Source organism: Narcine bancroftii, chromosome 5 (assembly GCF_036971445.1).
Source record: "Narcine bancroftii isolate sNarBan1 chromosome 5, sNarBan1.hap1, whole genome shotgun sequence".
Lineage (NCBI taxonomy): Eukaryota > Metazoa > Chordata > Chondrichthyes > Torpediniformes > Narcinidae > Narcine > Narcine bancroftii.
The window spans coordinates 41,074,979-41,096,951 of NC_091473.1; the positions used below are offsets into that span (position 1 = coordinate 41,074,979).

General features: G+C 34.6%; 1 protein-coding gene across 8 annotated transcripts in view; it reads right to left on the reverse strand.

Moving 5' to 3' along the window:
- Positions 1-3,692: 3,692 nt before the first annotated feature.
- nisch (nischarin) overlaps positions 3,693-21,973 on the reverse strand; it is a 78,611-nt gene continuing 60,330 nt past the window's right edge. For 3 of the 8 annotated variants that reach the window (XM_069937220.1, XM_069937219.1, XM_069937225.1), the window contains 4 exons: positions 13,788-13,938; positions 11,834-11,965; positions 9,076-9,237; positions 3,693-5,458 (listed from right to left, as the gene is read on the reverse strand). In XM_069937220.1, coding sequence (XP_069793321.1) covers positions 4,827-5,458; positions 9,076-9,237; positions 11,834-11,965; positions 13,788-13,938 — 1,077 coding nt within the window. In that variant the 3' untranslated portion in view covers positions 3,693-4,826. The other 5 variants (XM_069937222.1, XR_011357480.1, XR_011357481.1 and 2 more) reach the window with 5 other exon arrangements.

Consider the following 21,973-nt stretch of genomic DNA (forward strand, 5'->3'; position numbering starts at 1 on the left):
AGACCTCATTGGAGTGCAACACAAGAATAGAACAATACAGCGCCACAGCAGATCCTACAGCCCACATGTATGCACAGCATCTTATAGCAAAAAAAAACTGTCGCAGAGGCCAGCTTGTCATTAGTAAACAATTTGCCCTCCTGCTTTAGTCCCACTTGGCCCCCATAGGCCTCCAATCCCCTCATCACCCATCCCCTCATCTACGTAGTGATCAGTGTTTCTTAAAGGAGGCTAATGTACTTACCCCTTCCACTTTGTCTGCTCGTTCCTATATTCCCATCACCCTCTGAATGAAGAAATGTCTCTGCAATACCAAACCACCTCACTTTATAGTCATGCCCACTCATCTTAGATTCACCTACTCTTGGAAACATCATCACTATTTATAGATTTCTAAATATTCCCTCACAACCTCCTGTGCTCTAAGGAAAATTGGCCTAATTTTTCCTGTCTCTCGTTAACTTTGCTTCCTTAATCCTGGCAACAACTTTGTACACCTCTTCTGTATCCTTTCTATCTTTATAATATCCTTCCTATTTCTACGTGACCAAAGTTGGGCACAATGTCCAAGTTCAACTACAGCTTTGCTGCTTGCATGTAGTTTTGGTCTTTTATTATGGAGTCATTTGAATTGAAGGCTGTTCAAAGAAAGTTAATCGGATTGATTTCTGGGGTGAAGAGGTTGATCTATGCCAAAAATATAAATGATGTTCATTGCAGTTTGAAGGTGAATGGTGATCTTGTTAAAGGGCAAGATTTTGGAGGGGCTTTGCAATGTAGTTGCCCACTCATTGCTCCCTCTTATGGAAGGTGGGGGAGAAAAAAACCTAGCTGGCATAGTTTCAGAGCAAGGGGTCACCAATTTAAGATGGACATGCAGCATCATCTCAGGATCACTAATCTTTGGAATTCTCAACTCCAGAGATATGGAGAGGTCAAGTTGGACAATTTTTTTAAGCTTTATTTATTCGTTCAAAAAACAAATAGTACATAACATATACAACAATTAACCATAAACATGAATGTTATTTTTTATATATATATAAAAAAAAAACAAAAGAACTCCCCCTTCAGCCAACTCTCCTAAGGAGAGCCACAAAGTAAAAAGAAAAAATATTAAAGAAAAATTAAACATACATATTAAGATCTAATCAATATAAATTGAAATGTAAATACTCTGAGTATAACAACCACTTAATAAAAAAAAACTATAATTATCACATGAAACACGTAATTTTTTTCATTAAACAATATTTCATCTCATGCCATCTATTAATATCAATCATATTTGTATCTTTCCACGTACTAGCAATACATTTTTTCGCGACAGATAAAGCTAAATATACAAAAGCAATTTGAAACTTATCTAATCCCAAACCTTTCAGAGGTTGCAAACTACCCAATAAAAATACTGTCGGATCTAAAGGTATTTTAATCTTATACAGGTATTCTAAAAACAATTGTATTTTCTTCCAAAAAGATTGTAACAAGACCAAACAGCATGAAAAAATGTTCCAACAGAATTACCACATCTAAAACACAAATCTGATTCATGAAAACCATACTTTTTAAATTTTTCAGGTGTTAAGTATAATTGATGTAAAAAATTATAGTTAATCATTGCATAACGTGCATTTATCAATCTAGTTACACTATAATAACAGATATCTAACCAATCATCCTCGTAAAAAATAAAACCAGTATCCGCTTCTCATTTACTTTTAGATCTATCCCAACCCTTATTATCCATACCATCCTGTAATATTTGATGCATAGATGAACTATAACCCTTCTCTGGTACCTTCATAAGAAAAATCTCAAATTTAGTCATTTCAGGTAAAATCATAAAAAGACAAAGGAGGAAAAACCCAACACCCAACCCCAACCAACCAATTTTCCACTGCAACCGTGTCTGCCGGTTCCGCATCGGACTTGTCAGCCACAAACGAGCCTGCAGCTGACGTGGATATTTACCCCTCCATAAATCTTCGTCTGCGAAGCCAAGCCAAAGAGAAGAGATATCTCTACCAAACGTACATTTTACCAAAGATCGAATTTGATAACAGAGAAACAAAGAGTTCTTATTAATACCAAAACTGTCCCTCATCTGATTAAAAGATAAAAATTTACCCTCTTTAAAACAATCTCCCAAATTTTTCACACATTTAAATCTCCAATGCAATAAACTTCGATTATGTATTGAAAAGGAAATAAGTTGATTATTATATAACAGCGTCAAAGCCGATAATTCACCCCTAGAGCCTATCATTTTATTTGTCTTTATCCATAACTTCATTAGATGTTTTAATATAGGCACATTATATTGCTGTAACAAATTTATATTCCATCTAAACAAAAATTGATTTCAAATTCAGAAATATTTGACAAAAAAAACTGATGTTGCTGGAGAACAGAGGATCGAAAACTGGTCAAATGAGCAGCAGATGGATGTCACACAACAGCAACGATAGGTCACAGGTAATAATGTCAAATGTGGCAGCCGATTCATGCAAACGTTCATCTAATTAGAGATAGGATTTGGTCTGAAAAGGAGAAAAATGCTAACATTTTGTACAAAAGGCAAAACTTCAAGATAATGCAGCAGAATCTTAAAAATATAACAGTATGTCAACCTGGACATACACGTAGGTTTCTGAAATGGATGAAGCCTCATTGAACCAGAGTATTAAACCAAGTTATAAATGAGAAAAGTGATTGTGGTGGAAAGCAACACCTTAATCGTACAATACTACACATTAAGAATGAGAGTCAGGCAGAGAATCAGAAGCAGACAAACAGGCCTCACCCATCCCATTTACAGGTTCTGATAAACCCATCGTAAGTGGAAAAATTGTAGGTCGAGCCATCATAAGTAGAGGAACACCTGTACTCACAATTGACTCCAGAGTTCACAATACATTGGTCATTGAGGTGCTTAGATGGATATGTAAATGTTGGGAAAGTATCCAAGTCTATCACCCACTAAGGTATAGTGTTCCAGATTCAAACCAACCTCTGGCAGGAAAAATTTTTTCCCTCAGTTCCCTACCAAATCTTACCCCTTAATTCAATCAATGCTCTCAGTAGGAAACTTTATTACAGGTGCAACTATAAAGACTTGAGTCTTGATAATTAACTGGCAATATTGGGGTGGACCCAAAATTGGATAGTTGGCAAGATGCTATAAAAGTGACATCATCTTTGGTTATAAGAAACTTTGCCCTATTTCCACAAAGGTTTCCAAAAGGTGATATATTTTTTTTTAAATATAAATAGTTCTGCTGCACTCTTGGTCCAGAGTCCAAAGGAAGTAGGACATCTCAAAATCATCTCGGCAAATATTACAAAAGCAGGGAGCAAAATAGTTCCTCAACAAAAGTCCTTACTTTAACATGACTAGGTTGGTATTGCTATAATCCTCATGTTTATTTAACTAGAGTTCCTAAAATCAAAGGAGAAAATTATTAGCAAATCTATAGAGTCTGCAGAATTTACCCAGAATGCAAAATACCACAGTATTTATGTGGTGGAAGACAAACTATCTTCTGTTAGAAAGCAAGCAAACCAGTTGAGTCAGACAAGTTCTTGTTGAATTGGTTCTAATTAATGATAATTTAACTGAAATACTGTTTTTCTCTGCCTGACCTGCTCAATATTTCTAGCATTTTCAAATTAACTTCTGGGATCATTAATAATTTCAGATTCAGATTTATTGTCAGAGTACATGCACAACATCACACAACCCTGAGATTCTTTTTCCTGCAGTTAATAAGGTTAAACTTTGAAACAATGGCTATCTAATTACATTATTCAGAAACCAAGAAAAAGCTTCCAGGAAAGCCTTTGAAATTTCCATCATTTGAAACTAGCCTCATAAAAACAACTTCATGGGGCTAATGTTCACATGCTCAACTTTTGCTATTGCAGAAAAGGTAGCAGTGGGTATTGAGATTGCTGAAGGTTCGAGATAAAGGAGAAATTATGAAACAACTTGGTCTGATACTGAATAATGCAAATCTGGAATAATATGACACAACAGGAGATTCAGAAATAATTTGGCATCAATTCTATTTAGGATGACATCCAGCTACATTTCAACACTTCTTGCATGGAAGATTTCTTACAAGCTACCCATTGCTTCATTAATCAAGTCACAGCTGCAATGTACTTAGTTAAGCCACTCAATTTTACAAAATACATAGCAGTGCATCCACAGGATACTCACATGCAAAACTGTGCTTTCATGTGCTGAAACACTAACTCAATCTAAAACAGGTTCTATGGCCTCTGCCACAGACGAGTCAGCAGTACCCCTCCAAGCCTTGGCAGCAATATTATTAGTTTGAGGCAACAAAAGCAACCTGAAGGGCTTTGATCTAACTTTCCATCTCAGAGTGCAGAGCAAAACAGAAAAGGTTAAACAGTATCGCAGAGTAGAGAAAATACTGGTGTCCCAAAATACAGCAAAAGGTTCACTAAAGTTCTTTTTTAAAAAAAAATCCAAGACTAACAACTTTATTTCAAATTATAGCAGCATACTAGAGAAAGCTGTCCTTTGGATACAAACATTATATTAGATATTTCAACATTCAAGCATATCATGCAATAATGTATTTTCTGTATAGTTTACATTGCACAATATAACAGGTGTATCAGTGCAAATACATGTTCATGTAAAAAATAATTTTAAAAGCCCTAGACATCAAAGAAACAAACCGGTCTGACTCCCATGTAATTTACAAATTCCCCAAGAGTGCTGTACATAAAACCAGACATGGCAAGTACAATTCACTTTAATAGTTTGTTGGCTACACTTGGCAACAATATTAGCCTGTCAGTTCAATTGGTAGTTCTCTACCACAAAGCAGCTCCCACTGTCTAGCAAGCAATGCGATCAGTCTTTCACGACTTTCAGGACTGGCTACAAAGAGACACCACTGAACTTCATTGCTGGCACTGCAGTGAATTCTTCTATCTGCAGAATAGGTTTTAAGTGGATGTTCAAAATGGTCGATCATTACATTGCAGAAGATATCACGTTTCTGTACATCATCAAACACAAATGTGATTGCCTGTGGATAGGTCTGGTAACCCATAAATACTCTATCCAGATCACGAATTCTCCGAGTATCTGTTAGTTGGTATTTGTCCCTCTGCGGTGGTTCTTTTGCAAATTCTGGTAATGGATAGCTAACATAATCTTCTTCAAATAAAAGCATGTTACAGCTTGTCAAAATTAATGTTTTAGGTTGCAAAGAACAATTGCAGGAATGTAAAGAATTCTCCCGAGGGGCAACTTGAAATGCCAAAACATACAAGAGGATGTTGGATGTTTGGAGATTATTTACTTCTTGAACATTTTCTGCTATCATAAATGTCAGATCACCAACCTCCTCTTCACTCGGGTAAATGAATTTCACTCGACTGGAGTGGACAATTTCATAATTTTCCATTTGACCTGTACAGGAGACACAGATATTAATGTTTTGCAAACACCCAAAAAGACAGAAATCGCTAAAGGTTCCTCAAGAATGCTCCACCATTCAACCAAATCACACCCCAGATGATTAAAGGCCTTAACCAGTTATTTTAAAACATTGTTGAAAAGAAGGCCACTCAGAAAGTCAGCACAGACCCGACACTAGTCATTATCTAACTCAGTCATTTTCACGAATCTACTTTTGTATTGTGGTTATAGTTAAATTTCAGGTTTGAAGGAGATTAGCAAGAACAAGTTTGGTAGCCACTAAAAAGCTATGCCAAGGCTGAACATAATGTACATTTTTGAGAGGCACAGTTAAATAATGATTAGTGTGACACTATCACAGCACCAGCAACTCAGGTTTGAATCCGGCACGGTAAAGAGTTTGCACGTTCTCCCCATGTCTGCGTCAATTTTCCCTGGGTGCTCCGGTCCACACCAAAACGCAAGGGTTGTAGGTTGATTTGATTGTAATTGAGTGGCATGGATTTAAATTTTGCTGGGATCCATTTTCAAATAGAATTTGAAAAATTTAAAGAATTTTTAATGGTTTATTTGTGATTCTCCAAGATGCAGACACTAGGACTGCCCTTCCCCACCCTCCCCACCCTCCACCCCACCCCCCCCACCCCATGCATTGGTGAGTAAAACAATTCATTTTTCCCCTTCAATTGTGGTAAAATCACTTTTCTTTTTATTTTCATAACATGTGTTTTTGTTCTTCTGATGTTTCTCCATTGTTTCTTCTAACTGTTGTTATCCTTGCTTAACATTATAATTATATTTTTTCTGACCAGTCTTACTATCATCCATTCCAAATTATCTCATTGGTGACAAGGATTCCAAATCATCTCATCAATCACGACTCCATCCATACCCCTTTATTTTTTCAGTTCAGTCGTGCTTGAGACCTCTGTCTATATGCATCTTTGTGCACTAGTGTATTGATGGGAGGGGCAGAGTCCTCCCCAAGTGGGGGATGCCAAAAATCCGAGAAAAAAAAATAGGGATCCCATAAAGTAAAGCACGAGGCTAGTGCAGTTTTGATGTACTCTCTACGAGACAAGTCACAAACTGTGCTAGTGTTTTTTTTTCTTTTTTTTTTAGGGTCAGTATTCTTCCTTTGATTCGATCATTACTTTTAATACATTTTTTCAATTCTAAGACATAGTAAAATATTGATTAATCTGTTTCAGGGAGCTTGCACTGTTGTACATTCAAAGTGAGCAGACCAAGCATACAAAAGGTTCGTCAATATTCGGTGGAGTTCTTGAAGTTTGGATTTATACCTGCTGTACATGATAAAATTGCACCTTTTTGCCTATTATGCCAACAGATTTTGACAAATTAATCAATGAAAGCAAGCCATCTTTAAGCTTATTTTAAGGTAAAACATCCTAATCATGTCAATTCAAAATTGGAATATTTTAAAATCACTGAAAGACAAGTTTGAAAATAGATCAAAAAAATCACTTCACTAATCGCTGTGCAAACTACAGCCCTGAATCGTACCCTTGAAGCTAGCTATGAAATTTCTCTGCTGATAGCAAAACTTGGGAAGGAATTATACAACTGGGGAGGAAATGATTAAACCTGCAATATCACTGTTTCTCAAAATAGTGCTACAAAAGGATGACAAAGATGTCCGAGCAATGCCATTGAGTAATATTACTGTCTGCAACAGAATAGATGACATGAGTCAAGAAGTTGAAAAACAGCTTATTGAAAAGTTGAAATCACAGAAGTTCTCAATACAACTGGATGAATTTACCGGACAGGACAGTGAGGCTCTGTTATTGGCATACGTGAGATATATTGATCAGGAAGAGTTTCAAAAAGAGATTTTTTTTTGTGGATCATTAGAAACAACCACAACTGCAATTGATATCTACGGCAAGTTCAAAAATTATTTGGGCAAAAATGAAATAACAAAAGGAAATATTGTATCTTGTGCTACAGATGGTACACATGGTATGATGCATAAAAAAAAGGATGTTTAAAATTAATGAAGAATGAAAATCCAAAAATGTTGGTTGTGCATTGTGTTATCCACTGAGAAAAGTTAGTTGCCAAGAAAGTTTCCCCTATTTTATGCGAGATACTACATTCTGTGATCAAAGCTAATGCCAAATGTGAAAGTCTGTTTAAGCAGTTTTGTGTTGATAAAAATGCAGAACATGTGAGATTATTGCTTCACAATGAAGTAAGGTGGTTGACAAAGGGAAACTGCTTCAAACGGTTTATGGAACTGTTTGATCTCCTCAGTGAGTTTTTGAAGGACAAACCTGAAATGAAGCTCTTGCTAACAACAGATGGCAAAGCTTATGTAAGTTACTTGATGGACATTTCTGAGAAACTAAGTACACTGAACAAGCAACTCCAAGTAGCAAATATGACACTTGTTGATGCGAAAACAAAAATATTTGGATTCGTGACACTTCTAGAATTATGCCAAAGGAACATTTCTGCAAGAAATGTCAGTCAATTCTTTTGGTTGAATAAGTGTGAGGCAACCAATGCTGCTACAAACATCATTATAGACCATTTGAAAATGTTGGCTACCGACTTCAGTGATAGATTTTGTAATTTAAAGGCAATGGATTTTCCCTCTTGGTTAACTCAGCCATTGCTGGTGGACTTAGCTGAAATTCCAGTGCAATACCAAGAGGAGTTATGTGAATTACAACATGATGAATCTGTGAAAACTCTCCTCAAAGCGAAAGGAACCATGATATGGCTGTCTGAGATCAAAAAGAAATACCCAAACTCAACTATTTTAGCAAGGGAACTATTGACATTTTCCATCATCTTATTTAGTGAATGTGGCTTCAGTGCTATTAGTGATTTGCTACATGCTAAATCAAAAAAATCTGCAGCCAATGTCAGGGGCAAGGTTCCCACTGAAGTGACAATTGTTGAATGTGTGTTTGAGATGGTTGACATATTGAAGTACCTAGTTGAATATCAAATATATTTTTCAGTGTACTCCCAACCTAAATTGCATTGAAATACACTTGCAGTAAATAATGTAATAAAAACTTTTGAATATATAACTTTTTTTCACTAATGATGGGGTGTACATTTCATAAAAGGTTAACAACCACTGCACGAAAGAGTATGGTTAGTTCATCATGAAAAACTTACAAATTTAATTATCAGTGTTTTAATACTGGTGAACACATGTTATCTTAAAATTTCTGCCTTAAATTCCATTTATCCAAGTAAGACTTCATCAACACAATTAAAATGCAGGAAAAAGGCACCATTCAGCAAACAAACAGAATTCAAATACTCTTGACAATTCTTGATGTAATTCATTCTTTTGGAGATGATCAGAAACTGCACAGGTTACATTAAATGCTACACCATAGAAAGATACAATTTCATTGATATTTCAAGTAATACAGGCCATTTCTCAACAAAATGCAGAAAGATCTATAAGAAATAAAATGAGATAATTTGATAACCACCAAGGAGAATAATAAATGGTAGATTTCAAGTCTGACATTGCAATAGAGCTTCTGATTTTCCTATAAAATCTCCAATTGAAATACTACACAAGTAAACTAGCTAAAATGTCATAGCACTGTTACCTGTGCTTTTCTTTCCAAATTCTGTATAAAAGTCTACTTCTACTGGCTCTGGTGAAGGAGTTCGTTCCAACAAAGATAATACAGCCATTAACTGCTGTACAAATGTATGAGTTGTATAGCTGTCCCTGGTCAGGCAAGCAACTGTGTGTTCAGCAGACGGACCTATGATAAAAGTAAAATAGAACATTTCCATTTAAAAATTAAAATGGATTCAGATCATCTGTTTAAAATTACTATAGGAGAAAGCTATTGGCCAAAATATATAACGGGTATACATTTTTTCCCCTTATTTTAGAGAACAATTTCACCATTAGTAAATTCTTGGATGACATTCTCAACTTAATGCAGAGGATTCATGTGATAACAAAAGAAAAATGGATGAATGATCATCACATGCACATTGCTTCAGTATCAATGTCTGAAGGTTTGTAATCCTTAGTAGGCCTGAGCTTAATGGTTTATCTGGGGGACATTTTGTAGAGCAACTCAAAGAATTTGATGGAAACAACTACATAATTAAGGAGCCATCATGGCAAACAATTAAAAAAATTAAAAAATATTACTGGCTACAAACTTGCATGCCAACACACTAACCAGCTCCCAAGCAGACTGAAAATTAACAGGCCATAAACCAGAGAACAGTGAAACCAATTTATTTGAGAAGTAAGCATTATTTTCTTTGGAGCAAAGGAGGTTTGGGGGCAAATTTACCAGGTTCAAAATTATAAAAGATTATCATAATATTTGAGGGAGTATTGTTACTGTATATTTTGGCTGATAAGATGACCCTTGAAGCATTAAAAAACACCTAAAAATGGGTTCAACCTATAGGCCAGCTTAAAAAAAGTGACCTTAAAATTCTACTAAAAATCGCAGTGGAAACATCAGTTTGCAGTGTCGATCATTAAGCGCTGCATACTGGATGCGGTGGAAACATCACAAGGCAGAGTGGAATATCAGGGAAAGAAATTATCAAAGTGAGAGACAAAAAGGGCAGAAGCAAAGAAACAAGTTTGGTGCTCACTGACCTAAAGTTTGGGGTTGTCTTATTCAACGGATACATGCTAAAACCATGAAATTCAGACTAAACTTGGGACCTCGTCTTATTAGGTCACCATATCTGTCGAAATATACAGTAATTATAGTTTTTAAATAATATTTTATTCAAAATTTTTATTCATCTAATTATACATTTAAAATAACCAGTACTTATAAACATTTAAGTCCACTCCACTATAACAATAATAGATATAAAATATAATTATATCTGTATGAAAAAATACAAAAAAAAAGAAAAGCAGCAATATAGAAAGTATAATATTATTCTGATTAGCTCACACACTGGGATCTTACAATGTTTATATGTATAACGTCTCTGAGGGAATAATATTATTACAGGACATTACATTTTTACATATTTATACCTAACTTTTGCATATACGGGCTCTAAATTTATACATAAAGTAGATATTTATTTCTCAAATTATGTAATTTTCTCAAAAGGAATGCAGCTTTGAATTTCCGAATGCCATCTTTCCATACCTAAATACACATCTGAATTCCAGGTCACTGCGATACTTTCTTACAACCACTAAAACAATTTTAGTAAATTTCACTTGGTGGAATAATAATTTTAATTTAGGTCAAGTTCCTTCTACATTTCCCAACAAAAATAAATCTGGATTTTATGGAAAACCAGAGCCAGTGATTGGTCCCAGAAATTTTCCTAAATCCTCCCAAAAAGTTCTAACTTTAGAGCATGTCCAAGAAAAATGTTAAGAAGGTTCCTATTTCATCACCACATCAAAACATTTATCTAATAAATCTGATTTAATTTTATGGAGTTTTTGAGGTGTTGTAAATATTTATATTGAACTAAACTATATCTAACATTTATATTTGTCATCCAATCATAACAAAGTTCTATCCATCTTTCCTCATCAAGAATATTCAAATCAACTTCCCATTTGTCTTGATTTATGAACCCCTTTTTTGATAGTACCTGCGTGTAGTAAAAGATATCCTGCAGAAATAAATTTCTTAGTATAACCAACCTCCACCTCACTACAAGCCAGTAAATGCATAGTTGGACCTAGTTTTTCCTGCAAATATATTCTCAACTGTAAATAGCAAAAAAAAAGTGTATTTCGCAAAATTCAATACTTATTTCTTTGTTGAAATGACATCAGTTCACCTTGTTCAAAACAATCCTCTACAGTTTTAATAACATTGTGAAACCAAATATTCATAAATTGATTATCTTTAGTAAAAGGTATGATTATTTTGAAACAGAGGTGTTTTGAGCTAGATATTTGGAATAAATAATTTATTTTTAAATGAGATTCAAAATTAATAACTGGCGATTAATATTTGGAACAAGCTAGGTAATTATAATTTTCTGAAAGACAACTTATAGAACTGGGGTTTGTGTCCTGTTTTACAGCTTTCAGAGTTGGCGCAGGCACAAAGGCCACATTCTAGGTTAGCAAAATGAAACAAATTAATAATGCAGTAAAAATGTAGCTATTTTTTAACCATACAAAGGAGTAGACTCACAAAAAGCTCCTAGTTCTCAGCTAAACAACCACTCAATATTAGAACCAAATCTCTATCAACAATTTGCTAGTAAGAAATGCCTAGAAAGTCAAGGGGTTCTTGATAAAAATGTATTGTAATTACATTATTATACAAATTACCCACAGATAGTATACATTTTACAGAACCCAGCAACTTGCTACACTGAGAAGGTGCAACTCACCAGTAATACGAAAGTACTGATCAAAAAGGCCCAAGTGTATGGACTGCAGATCATTTAGTTTTAGGACAAAGCAAAAGGACAGCAGCAGACCACTTTGCTCAGAGTTTGAAGATGGATTTTCATTCCAACATCCTGATAAAAATTTATGAAACAGCCCATTAAATGTTACTGTCAGCTGGCTGGACCATCAATATTATTTTAAAGGCTAAATATTATGCATTAAAAATGAAAATAGGAAAACATTTGTAAATGTGAAAGTACAAGAACAAGTGAAGTCATTTATAACAGAGGAACCTCAACAATATGAAGGCAACAAATCTCAAACATTACTTTCAACTGTAAAAATCTGCAGTTACCCCAAGCGACAAAACCAATGCTGAAATTAAATGTACAATTTTTTAGGATAGCCAATGTTCTATTCTTGGCCAACACAGAACTAACATCAGTGATAATACAAATGGCCTTGGCAGTTCAGGATGAGAAGGGTAAATAATCACATTGTCTTTAACCTACCCCCTACGTCACCAACCACGCACTCTACAACTCATCTCCAAGTGCATATACGGTTCATTTTAAATAAAATTCTTCTCCAATCGATGACTTAATGGCAGCAAGAGGTTATAATACAACTGGATAAATGTAAAAAAATGATTCTTCTGTAAATTAAGATCTATTTCAGAGGCTTATTTCAATCTTCAAAATGAAAGTTCCAGGTCCATAAGTTGCAATTTTGGTCTAAGAATTGAAACAGGTATAATTCAATTTTTATTTCCAAACTGTCTTGAAAGCCACAAATTTAAACAAATGTATCCTTCCTTGTTATCCAGTAGGGTTTGTATCCTATTTACTTTCTCAGAATTAATAAAATTTTGCAACACAAAACTTCTATAATAAACCTTTAAGGAATCCATTTCATATCAGAGTGGCAGTGATTTCGGAGGCTGGACATTTGAGGTGGGGGTAGGTTGAATGAAATATAATTGAGTTTTCAAAATATTGTGCAAGCATTCTCCATCATCAGAGGGAGCCCTCCCCCCCAGTCCCCATACCTGAGGGACCCCTCTCTTACTTTAGATAGAAAGGTGACTCTTACCTTAGATAGAAAGGTGACTCTCCCAGTAGGAGAGGAGCAGGTGGCAGCTGGCTCAATGCAGTAGCCATAATCTGGTAGAGCAGTTGCAGCTGCGAGGGGGATTATGGGTAATGAAGACGGCCGTTGATCCCACATTGAGCTGTTGTCACCATCCGGTGTGGTGCTCTAGTGAACTCTAGGCTTGGCAGCACTCAACCCTTGCTGCCGTGCTGGGAGATGGGGGGGCAAGATGAATGGAGCTGCACTGCCAGGCAGGCCTGATGAACTGGTGGAGTGCTGAAAGCCACTAGCAACCAGCTCCACTGCCCCAACAGTCTGCTGCTCCTCACGCTGGTGCCCACCTGACCCTGGTCCACCTGTCCAGACCAGCCATTTGGCTCCCAGCTCCAAGCAGCCGATACTAGCCACCTTTTTGGCCGAGCTCTCGGGACCCCGTCGCTTCCAACCTCTACCTGACTGACATGTTAGTCAAGAGCCTCCTGTAAGCTGCAAGACAAACCACTGCTCAACCCAGTCAGCACCCTCTCCCACCAAATCCCTCTCCCACCAACCCCCCCCCACCCAACCCCTCACGCTCAGCCTGGCCTAGGGCACAAAATATTCTGGAATCGGCCCAGCAGGGGTGGGGGTGGGGGGGGGGAAACCGATGGATAGATGATAGGGGCTTGGAGTGAGACATTTGCTTAAAGGGGTCAGCTTTAAAATGATTCCAAAAACCGGAATATTCTGAACAACAGTGGGTGACCGGTCCTGATGTTCCCGGATAAAAGGTTAGGCACAGAGACTACAATCAGCACTTGCACAATGTATGAGATTAAAATTATTGTCTTCAGGCAATTAAAAAAAACAAAATTGCCATACCAGCTTGATCAATGAGCTTTATGATGGTATCATCCAAGACAAAATACAATGCTTTGGTAGAAAGCATTACGCAGGCAGTAACTTCAAGATCAGAACTCTTGTAAAAAATGACTGAAGACCAAATAAGATGTCTTAGCTCTTCATTTTCAACCTGCAATAGCACAAGAATAATGAAGGAACATAGGGAGAAAACTTCGAATGAACACGTCACTCAACAAACAACAATTCAACTCAGAAGTTGCCGATTAAGAATCACCTTCTTGTACATTACATTTTTTTGAAATCATCTATAGTACACAAGTATTCCAAGTCAGAATTAGTGTGCATATTATTCAACCAAAAATTCCATTTTGAGTAATGGAGTAACCTTAAAAACAAATTGTAATTATACAAGCCTCAAGTAAAATGTTCAAAAATGTAAAAAACAAGATTTGTTTGTCAAGAGTTTTCTAGAAATATATTTGATGGAAAATGAACATATTAAATATTTGAATCACGAGCAAAATTAAGAATGTTTAGTTATAGTTCAAGAGAACATACAACACCATGCAGGCTTCTAAATATTTTGGTTTACCTGAATCTAAATAACTTTTTATTGGAGTCATCAGAAGGAGTAGTACAAGACTCAAAAGAAGAAGAGTTAAACAAGTCCATCAACAAATGTGGATTTAGGCACATCTGCAGAAGCTCTTTCTAAAAATAACATGAAGACTCATTTGACAAAAAAAGTCATGCATCAACTTTCAAGAGACACAAATAGCTCCATTATTCAGAAGTTGAAAATGTACTCAACAGATTAGATAGCAAGAATGATTTCATGTCATAAATATAAAAAAAAAATGCTGGTGAAAAAAATTGTTGTACGTTAGGAAGTTCTCAACGTGCATTTGCTCAATACAGAAAAATCAGTATCATGCTTATTCCCAATTCAGTTGAAAAAAAAAGAAATTTACAGAGTCATTCTTAGGTGTGGTCATCACCCCATCCAACAAGAAAGAAATGCCTAGGCTATCAAGCTTAGCACAACCAACAACAGATCCTCCCCTAATTTTGCCCAACAAGTTCTACTCAGTGATATGGCATGGAAATATCCCTTCAGCTCACTTCATCTGTGTCACGATCAACCATCAAGTACCAACTTGTACAAATGTCAATTCCCAGCACTTTTCAGGTAGGATTCATTCCCATAGCATTTCAAATGCTCATCAAAGTACTTATTTTAAAAAAATTTATAAATTTTAAAACCATAAAAAATTCAATTTTCTTAAAAATCCATTACAAATACACATGGTATATACAAAAAGAGAAAAAAGGTCCCCTATTTAACCCCCCTCTCTCGCAACCCCCTACAAAGACAAGAAAAAAATATAGAAAAATGTAGGACAAGAGATTTTAACACAAGTACGTCTTACTATAAAACTTCTTAAAATATATGGAGACCAATTCTAGGAAAAAGGGAATGTATGAGTTTCATTTAAATATTCGTACCAACACTTTGTAAATATGGGCATGTTATTTTCCAAAATATATATTTATTTCTTAAATTTTTAAGTAATTTTCTCAAGCAGTATGCAACTCCGAACTTCCACATGCCATCTCTCCATTCCCAAATCTAACTTTCTAAGTTATAGCAATACGCTTTCTAGCTATTGCTAAAGCACCATGAACAAACTTCACTTGTTATATATTTGATTTTAATTTGGGTTTAATCCCTTTAATATCACCTAATAAAAATAACATTGGATCCTGTGTGAATTTAAACCCCCATCACTTGATCTATTACCTATTTCCAACCAAAAAAGGTTTAATCTTAGGACACTGCCAAGTAGAATGCAAAAATATATCAACTTCCTGTTAACATCTAAAATGAAAATCCAAAAGGGTACGATTCAATTTATTTAACTCCTGTTGTGTCAAATATAACTGATGAATAAAATTATACTATACTAACCTATACCTCACGTTTATTGTGCTTTTCATACTCCCTCTACATACCTCTATCCAATTGCACTAATCTATTTGCTTATTCAAATCTATTTCCCATCTTTGTCTTGATTTATGTACCCCTATTTTCTGAGCTTTCTATTGAAACAACTTATACATTACTGAAATAAATTTCTTTGTCTCTCCATTACTTAACAATGACTCTGCTGGCAATAACAGATCTTGACCAATATTTTCGCGTTAAAAATTCATAACCTGGTAATAACAAAGTCTAGTGTTCTCAAATACCTTAAACTTCTCCTTCATTCTACTAAAAGTAATACATTTCCCCTCTTCAAAACAATCCTCAATCTTAATACCATGACCATGCCAAAACTTTAAAAATTGATTTCCCATAGAAAATGGAATAAATCTGTTTTGAAATAAGGGTGTTCTTCTCGACATTAAACCTCCTCCTCCAATTTATATCAACCTTATTCCAAAGTACAATTAAATGTTTCAATACAGATGTTTATCTATTCGCTATTAACTATCTTTAATTCCTTTTATAAATAGAGTCTTGTGGATTTGCTTCCCCTATTTTACTAAGTTCTATATATTCATCCAAGCTGGAATTTTGTCTAAGTCATACATATTAATAAATCGCAACTGGGCTGCTTTATAATAGTTCATAAAATTTGGGGAGCTGCAGACCCCTTAAATCATACCTCCACATTAATTTTTCCAAAGAAACCCTTGCCATTTTCCCTTTCCATAAAAATTTTCTACCACTAGCATCTAATTCCTTAAAAAACTTTTGAGGAATTGAATTGATTGAAAAATATATTGTATTTTAGGAGATATATACATCTTAATACAATTTACCTATTAAAGTAATAGGTAACATATTCCATCTTTCCAACTCATCTCTTATTTTCTTTAATAATGGTAAATAATTTAAATTAAGTACATTTTTTAAAAAAAACTGTGGTTCCACACAAATATCTAAATAATTTATCTGGTCATCTAAATTGAATTATTTTCCTACACTGTGAATAATTCCAATGTACTAAGGGCATAAATTCTCTTTTGTCCCAATTAATTTTATAACCAGATATCTCTCTGTATTCTTTAACTTTTAAGATGAAGCAAAGAATTTAAAGGATCTGTTAAGTAAATCAAAACATCATCTGCAAATTAATTTATTTTATATTCTTCCTGGTTCATATCAATACCAATAATCTTTGAATCTTGTCTTATTAGTACAGCTAATGGTTCAATTGCTAAAATAAATAAAGCTGGTGACAATGGACAACCTTGTCTACTTGATCTAGTCAAACAAAGGTGCTAAAACCTGACCATTAGTCACAACCTTCACACTAAGGTTTTTAAGATAGCATTTTAACCCAATCTATAAATATTGATCCTAACCCGCATTTCTCCAAAACTTTAACGAGGAAATCCTATTCTAATTTATCAAATGCTTTTTCTGAATCTAAAGCCTCTTTTGAACTAAATCTATTGAACTAATCAACCTTGCAACATTGTCTGCAGATTTCCAATCTTTAACAAATCCAGTTTGATCCACATGTATTAACTTCGGTAAATACCTTGCCAATTTTTTGCAAAAGGTTTAGATACTATCTTATAATCAACATTTAATACTGAAATTGGTCTATATAATGTTGGTCTCAATGGATCTCTATCCTTCTTTGCTCTCACAGTAATAATTGCAGTTGAAAAGAAACCTGGCAGAGAATGTACCTTCAAAACCTGATGTAGCACCTCCATAAATGGAGGTATCAAAAGATCTTTAAATTTATTTTAAAACTCTACAGGATACCCATCTTCCCCTAGTGACTTACTACTTTGCAATGAACTCAACTTCCTTTGCTGTAAGTGGAGAATTTAAATATCTTTGCTCATGACCATTTAAATTAGGTAAATTTATTGAGATAAGAACTTAACAATCTTATTCTCATCATGAACCGATTCCAATTGATATAATTAGGAATAAAATTCTTTAAATTAATAATTTTTTTCTTGTAGTTAATACGCAAGCCCCATTTTTTTAAAAAACTGCATTGATTGTTCTAGATACCCATTCTGCTTTCAATTGCCATGCAATAACCTTGTGTGCCCTTTCTCCGAATTCATATCTCAGCTTTGTTCTGTGAATTAATTTTTCAGTTCTTTAGGTCTTAATAGTATTTTAGTAAAGTTTTTAGTTAATTAATTGTCTTGCCTTTTCTTCAGGTTTATTTTGCAAATCCTTTTCCAAATTTTGAATGTCTTGTTCCAACTAGTTTGTCTCTTTCATATATTTCTTAATTTTAGCTGAATAACTTATTATTTGACCACTTAAATATGATTTGTGCATTCATGTAATAAATTTACTATCTATTGAATTGAAATTCATTTCTAGGAATAAGTGAATTTGTTTTCTTACCTCCACCTATACAGCGAACCTTCTTTCTAAGAAATTGAATATACCAATAAGAGTGAAGACAATCAGATAATACTCTAGCTTTATATTCTACATAATTAATTCTACCCTGATATCAAAAAGAAATCTATTCTTGAATAAGTCATGTTAATATGAATAAAATAATCGCTCTCTTTAGGATTCAGCCTTCTCCAAATATCTATTAAAATTAAATTCTTCATCAAACTTTGTTTTAAATTTTTTTATTTTTCACACTATGAACTATATTGACCAAAATACACAAACCTTTCCCTCTTGAATATAGTGTCATTTTCTCCCCTTTTCCCCCTCCCTTCCCTCCCTCTTTCCCACCCACTAAACGTTCAACATATACAATACTTTAAACCCATTAAACAATGTCATCACACAATGAAAATAAACAAGAAAATTGTGTCATCTACTTTTACACACTGGGTCAGTTCATTTCGTCTTCTTCTCATTCTGTCATTTTAGGTGGTGGAGGTCCTCAGTAGGACTTCTCTGTTGTGTTCCATGTACAGTTCCCAAATTTGTTTGAATACTGTGATGTTATTTCTTAAATTATATGTTATTTTTTTCCAATGGAATAAATTTATTCATTTCTAATGTACCATTGCTGTATTCTTAGACTATCTTCTGATTTCCAGGTTGACATAATACATTTTTTTGCTACAGCTAAGGCTATCATAAATCTTTTTTGTGCTCCATCCAAATCGAGGCCAAGTTCTTTACTTCTTATATTACTTAGAAGAAAGATCTCTGGATATTTTGGTATGTGACTTTTTGTGATTTTATTTAATACCTGATTTAGATCTTCCCAAAACTTTTCCACTTTCTCACATGCCCAAATTGCATGTACTGTTCTTCCCATTTCCTTCTTACAGCGAAAACATCTATCTGATACTGTTGGGTCCCATTTATTTAACTTTTGGGGCATGGTGTATAGCCTGTGTAACCAATTATATTGTATCATGCGTAACCTCGTGTTTATTGTATTTCTCATAGTTCCGGAGCATAGCTTTTCCCATGTTTAGATCTTGTTCCCACTTTTGTTTGAATTTACAGCTTATTTCATCGTTCTCCTTCTCTTGCAGTTTGATGTACATGTTTGTTATAAATATTTTAATTATCATTATGTTTGTAATCACACATTCAAAACTGCTTCCTTCTGGTAACCTCAGCCTGCTTCCCAATTTGACCTTCAAGTAGTTTTTCAGTTGGTGGTGTCCAAACATTGTACCATGAGTTATACCATATTTGCACTTTATTTGTTCAAAAGATAATAATTTATTTCCCGAAAAACAATTTTCTATTCTTTTGATCCCTTTTCTCTCCCATTCTCTAAAGGAAAGGTTCGCTATTGTGAAAGGGATTAGTTGATTTTGCGTCAATATTAATTTTGGTAGTTGATCATTTGTTTTTTTTCCTTTCTACATGAATCTTCTTCCAAATGTTGAGCAGATGGTGCAGTACTGGTGAATTCCCCTGTTGCACCAGCTTTTCATCCCACTTATATAGTATATGTTCAGGTACCTTCTCCCCTATTTTATCTAGCTCTAATCTGGTCCAGTCTGGTTTTTCCCTTATTTGATAAAAATCTGATAGGTATCTTAATTGTGCTGCTCTATAATAATTCTTAAAGTTTGGTAGCTGTAAACCCCCTTGTTTGTACCATTCTGTTAATTTATCTAGCGCTATCCTCGGTTTCCCCCCTTTCCATAAGAATTTCCTTATTATTTTCTTAGCTCCTTGAAGAATTTCTCTGTTAGGTGAATTGGTAATGATTGAAACAGGTATTGTATCCTTGGGAAGATATTCATTTTAATGCAATTTACTCTTCCTACCATAGTGGTAAATCTTTCCAATGTTCTAAGTCATCTTGTAATTTCTTCATTATTGGCAGATAATTTAATTGGTATAGATGGCCTAGATTATTATCTAGTTGAAATCCTAAGTATCGCATTGCTTGTGTTTGCCATTTAAATGGTGATTCTTTCTTAAACTTTGTGAAATCCGCATTATTCATTGGCATTGCTTCACTTTTATTTGCGTTGATCTTGTACCCCGATACTTCTCCATATTCCTTCAATTTCTTATGTAATTCTTTTATTGATAATTCTGGTTCTGTTAAGTATACTATGACGTCATCTGCAAATAGACTGATTTTATATTCCTTCTCTATTTTTATCCCTCTTATTTTATTTTCTGTTCTTATCAGTTCTGCCAATGGTTCTATAGCTCACGCGAACAGTGAGGAAGATAGTGGACATCCCTGCCTAGTTGACCTGCTTAATTTAAATTGGTTTGACATATATCCATTTACTGTCACCTTCGCCAATGGCCCCTTATATAATGCTTTAATCCAATTAATATATTTCTCTGGTAGGTTGAACCTTTGTAGTACTTTGAATAAATAATTCCATTCTACTCTGTCAAAGGCTTTCTCTGCGTCTAAGGCAACCGCCATTGTTGGCGTCTTGTTTCCTTGTACTGCATGGATTAAGTTAATGAACTTACAGATATTGTCCGTTGTTCGTCTTTTCTTAATAAATCCAGTTTGATCTAGTTTTAATATTTTTGGTACACAGTCGACCAATCTGTTTGCTAATAGTTTAGCTATTATCTTATAATCTGTGTTGCGATATCGGTCTATACGATGCTGGTGTTAGTGGATCTTTCCCTGTCTTTGGTATTACTGTAATTATTGTTGTTTTGCATGAATCTGGCATGTTTTGTGTTTCTTCAATCTGGTTCATTACTTCCAGGAGGAGGAATCAATAAGTCTTTAAATGTTTTATAGAATTCTATTGGGAGTCCGTCCTCTCCTGGAGTTTTATTGTTCGGTAATTTTTTTAATATATCCTTTATTTCAAATGGTTTTATTAATTTGTTATGCTCCTCTTTTTACAATTTCAGTAGTTCAACTTTAGCTAGAAACTCATCCATTTTGACTTCTTTCCCTTCGTTCTCAGTTCAATATAATTGCTCGTAGAATTCATTGATCTCCGTTGGGTTATATGTAATTTGTTTGTTCTTTTTCCTTGATGCCAATACCGTTCTTTTAGTTTGTTCTGTTTTAAGCTGCCAAGCTAGTATTTTGTGCGTTTTTTCTCCTAGTTCATAATACTTCTGTTTTGTCTTCATTATGTTCTTCTCCACCTTGTATGTTTGTAGTGTTTCGTATTTTATTTTTTTGTCCACCAATTCTCTTCTTTTTGTTGCATCTTCCCTTGTTTCTAATTCTTTTTCTGTACTTGCTATTTCCCTTTCCAGCTGTTCTATTTCCCGATTGTAGTCCTTCTTCATCTTAGTTACATAACTTATTATCTGCCCTCTGATAAACATTTTCATTGCATACCATAGTACAAATTTATCTTTCAATGATTTCGTATTTATTTCAAAGTAGATTTTAATTTGTCGCTCAATGAATTCTCTAAAATCCTGCCTTTTAAGTAGCATGGAGTTTAATCTCCATCTATACATTCTCAGTGGGATGTCCTCCAGCTCTATTGCTAATAACAGGGGTGAATGATCTGATAACAATCTAGCTTCATATTCCCTTTTTCTAACTCTCCATTGGATGTGGGCTGACAACAGGAACAGGTCTATCCTTGAGTATGTTTTATGTCTACCCGAATAATATGAGTATTCCTTCTCTTTTGGGTGTTGTCTCCTCCATGCATCTAAAACTTGCATTTCCTGCATCGATTTAACCATAAATTTCGTTACTTTGTTCTTTCTGCTAGTCTTTTTTGCCCAGTTTTATCCATCTTTGAGTCCAAATTAAGGTTAAAGTCCC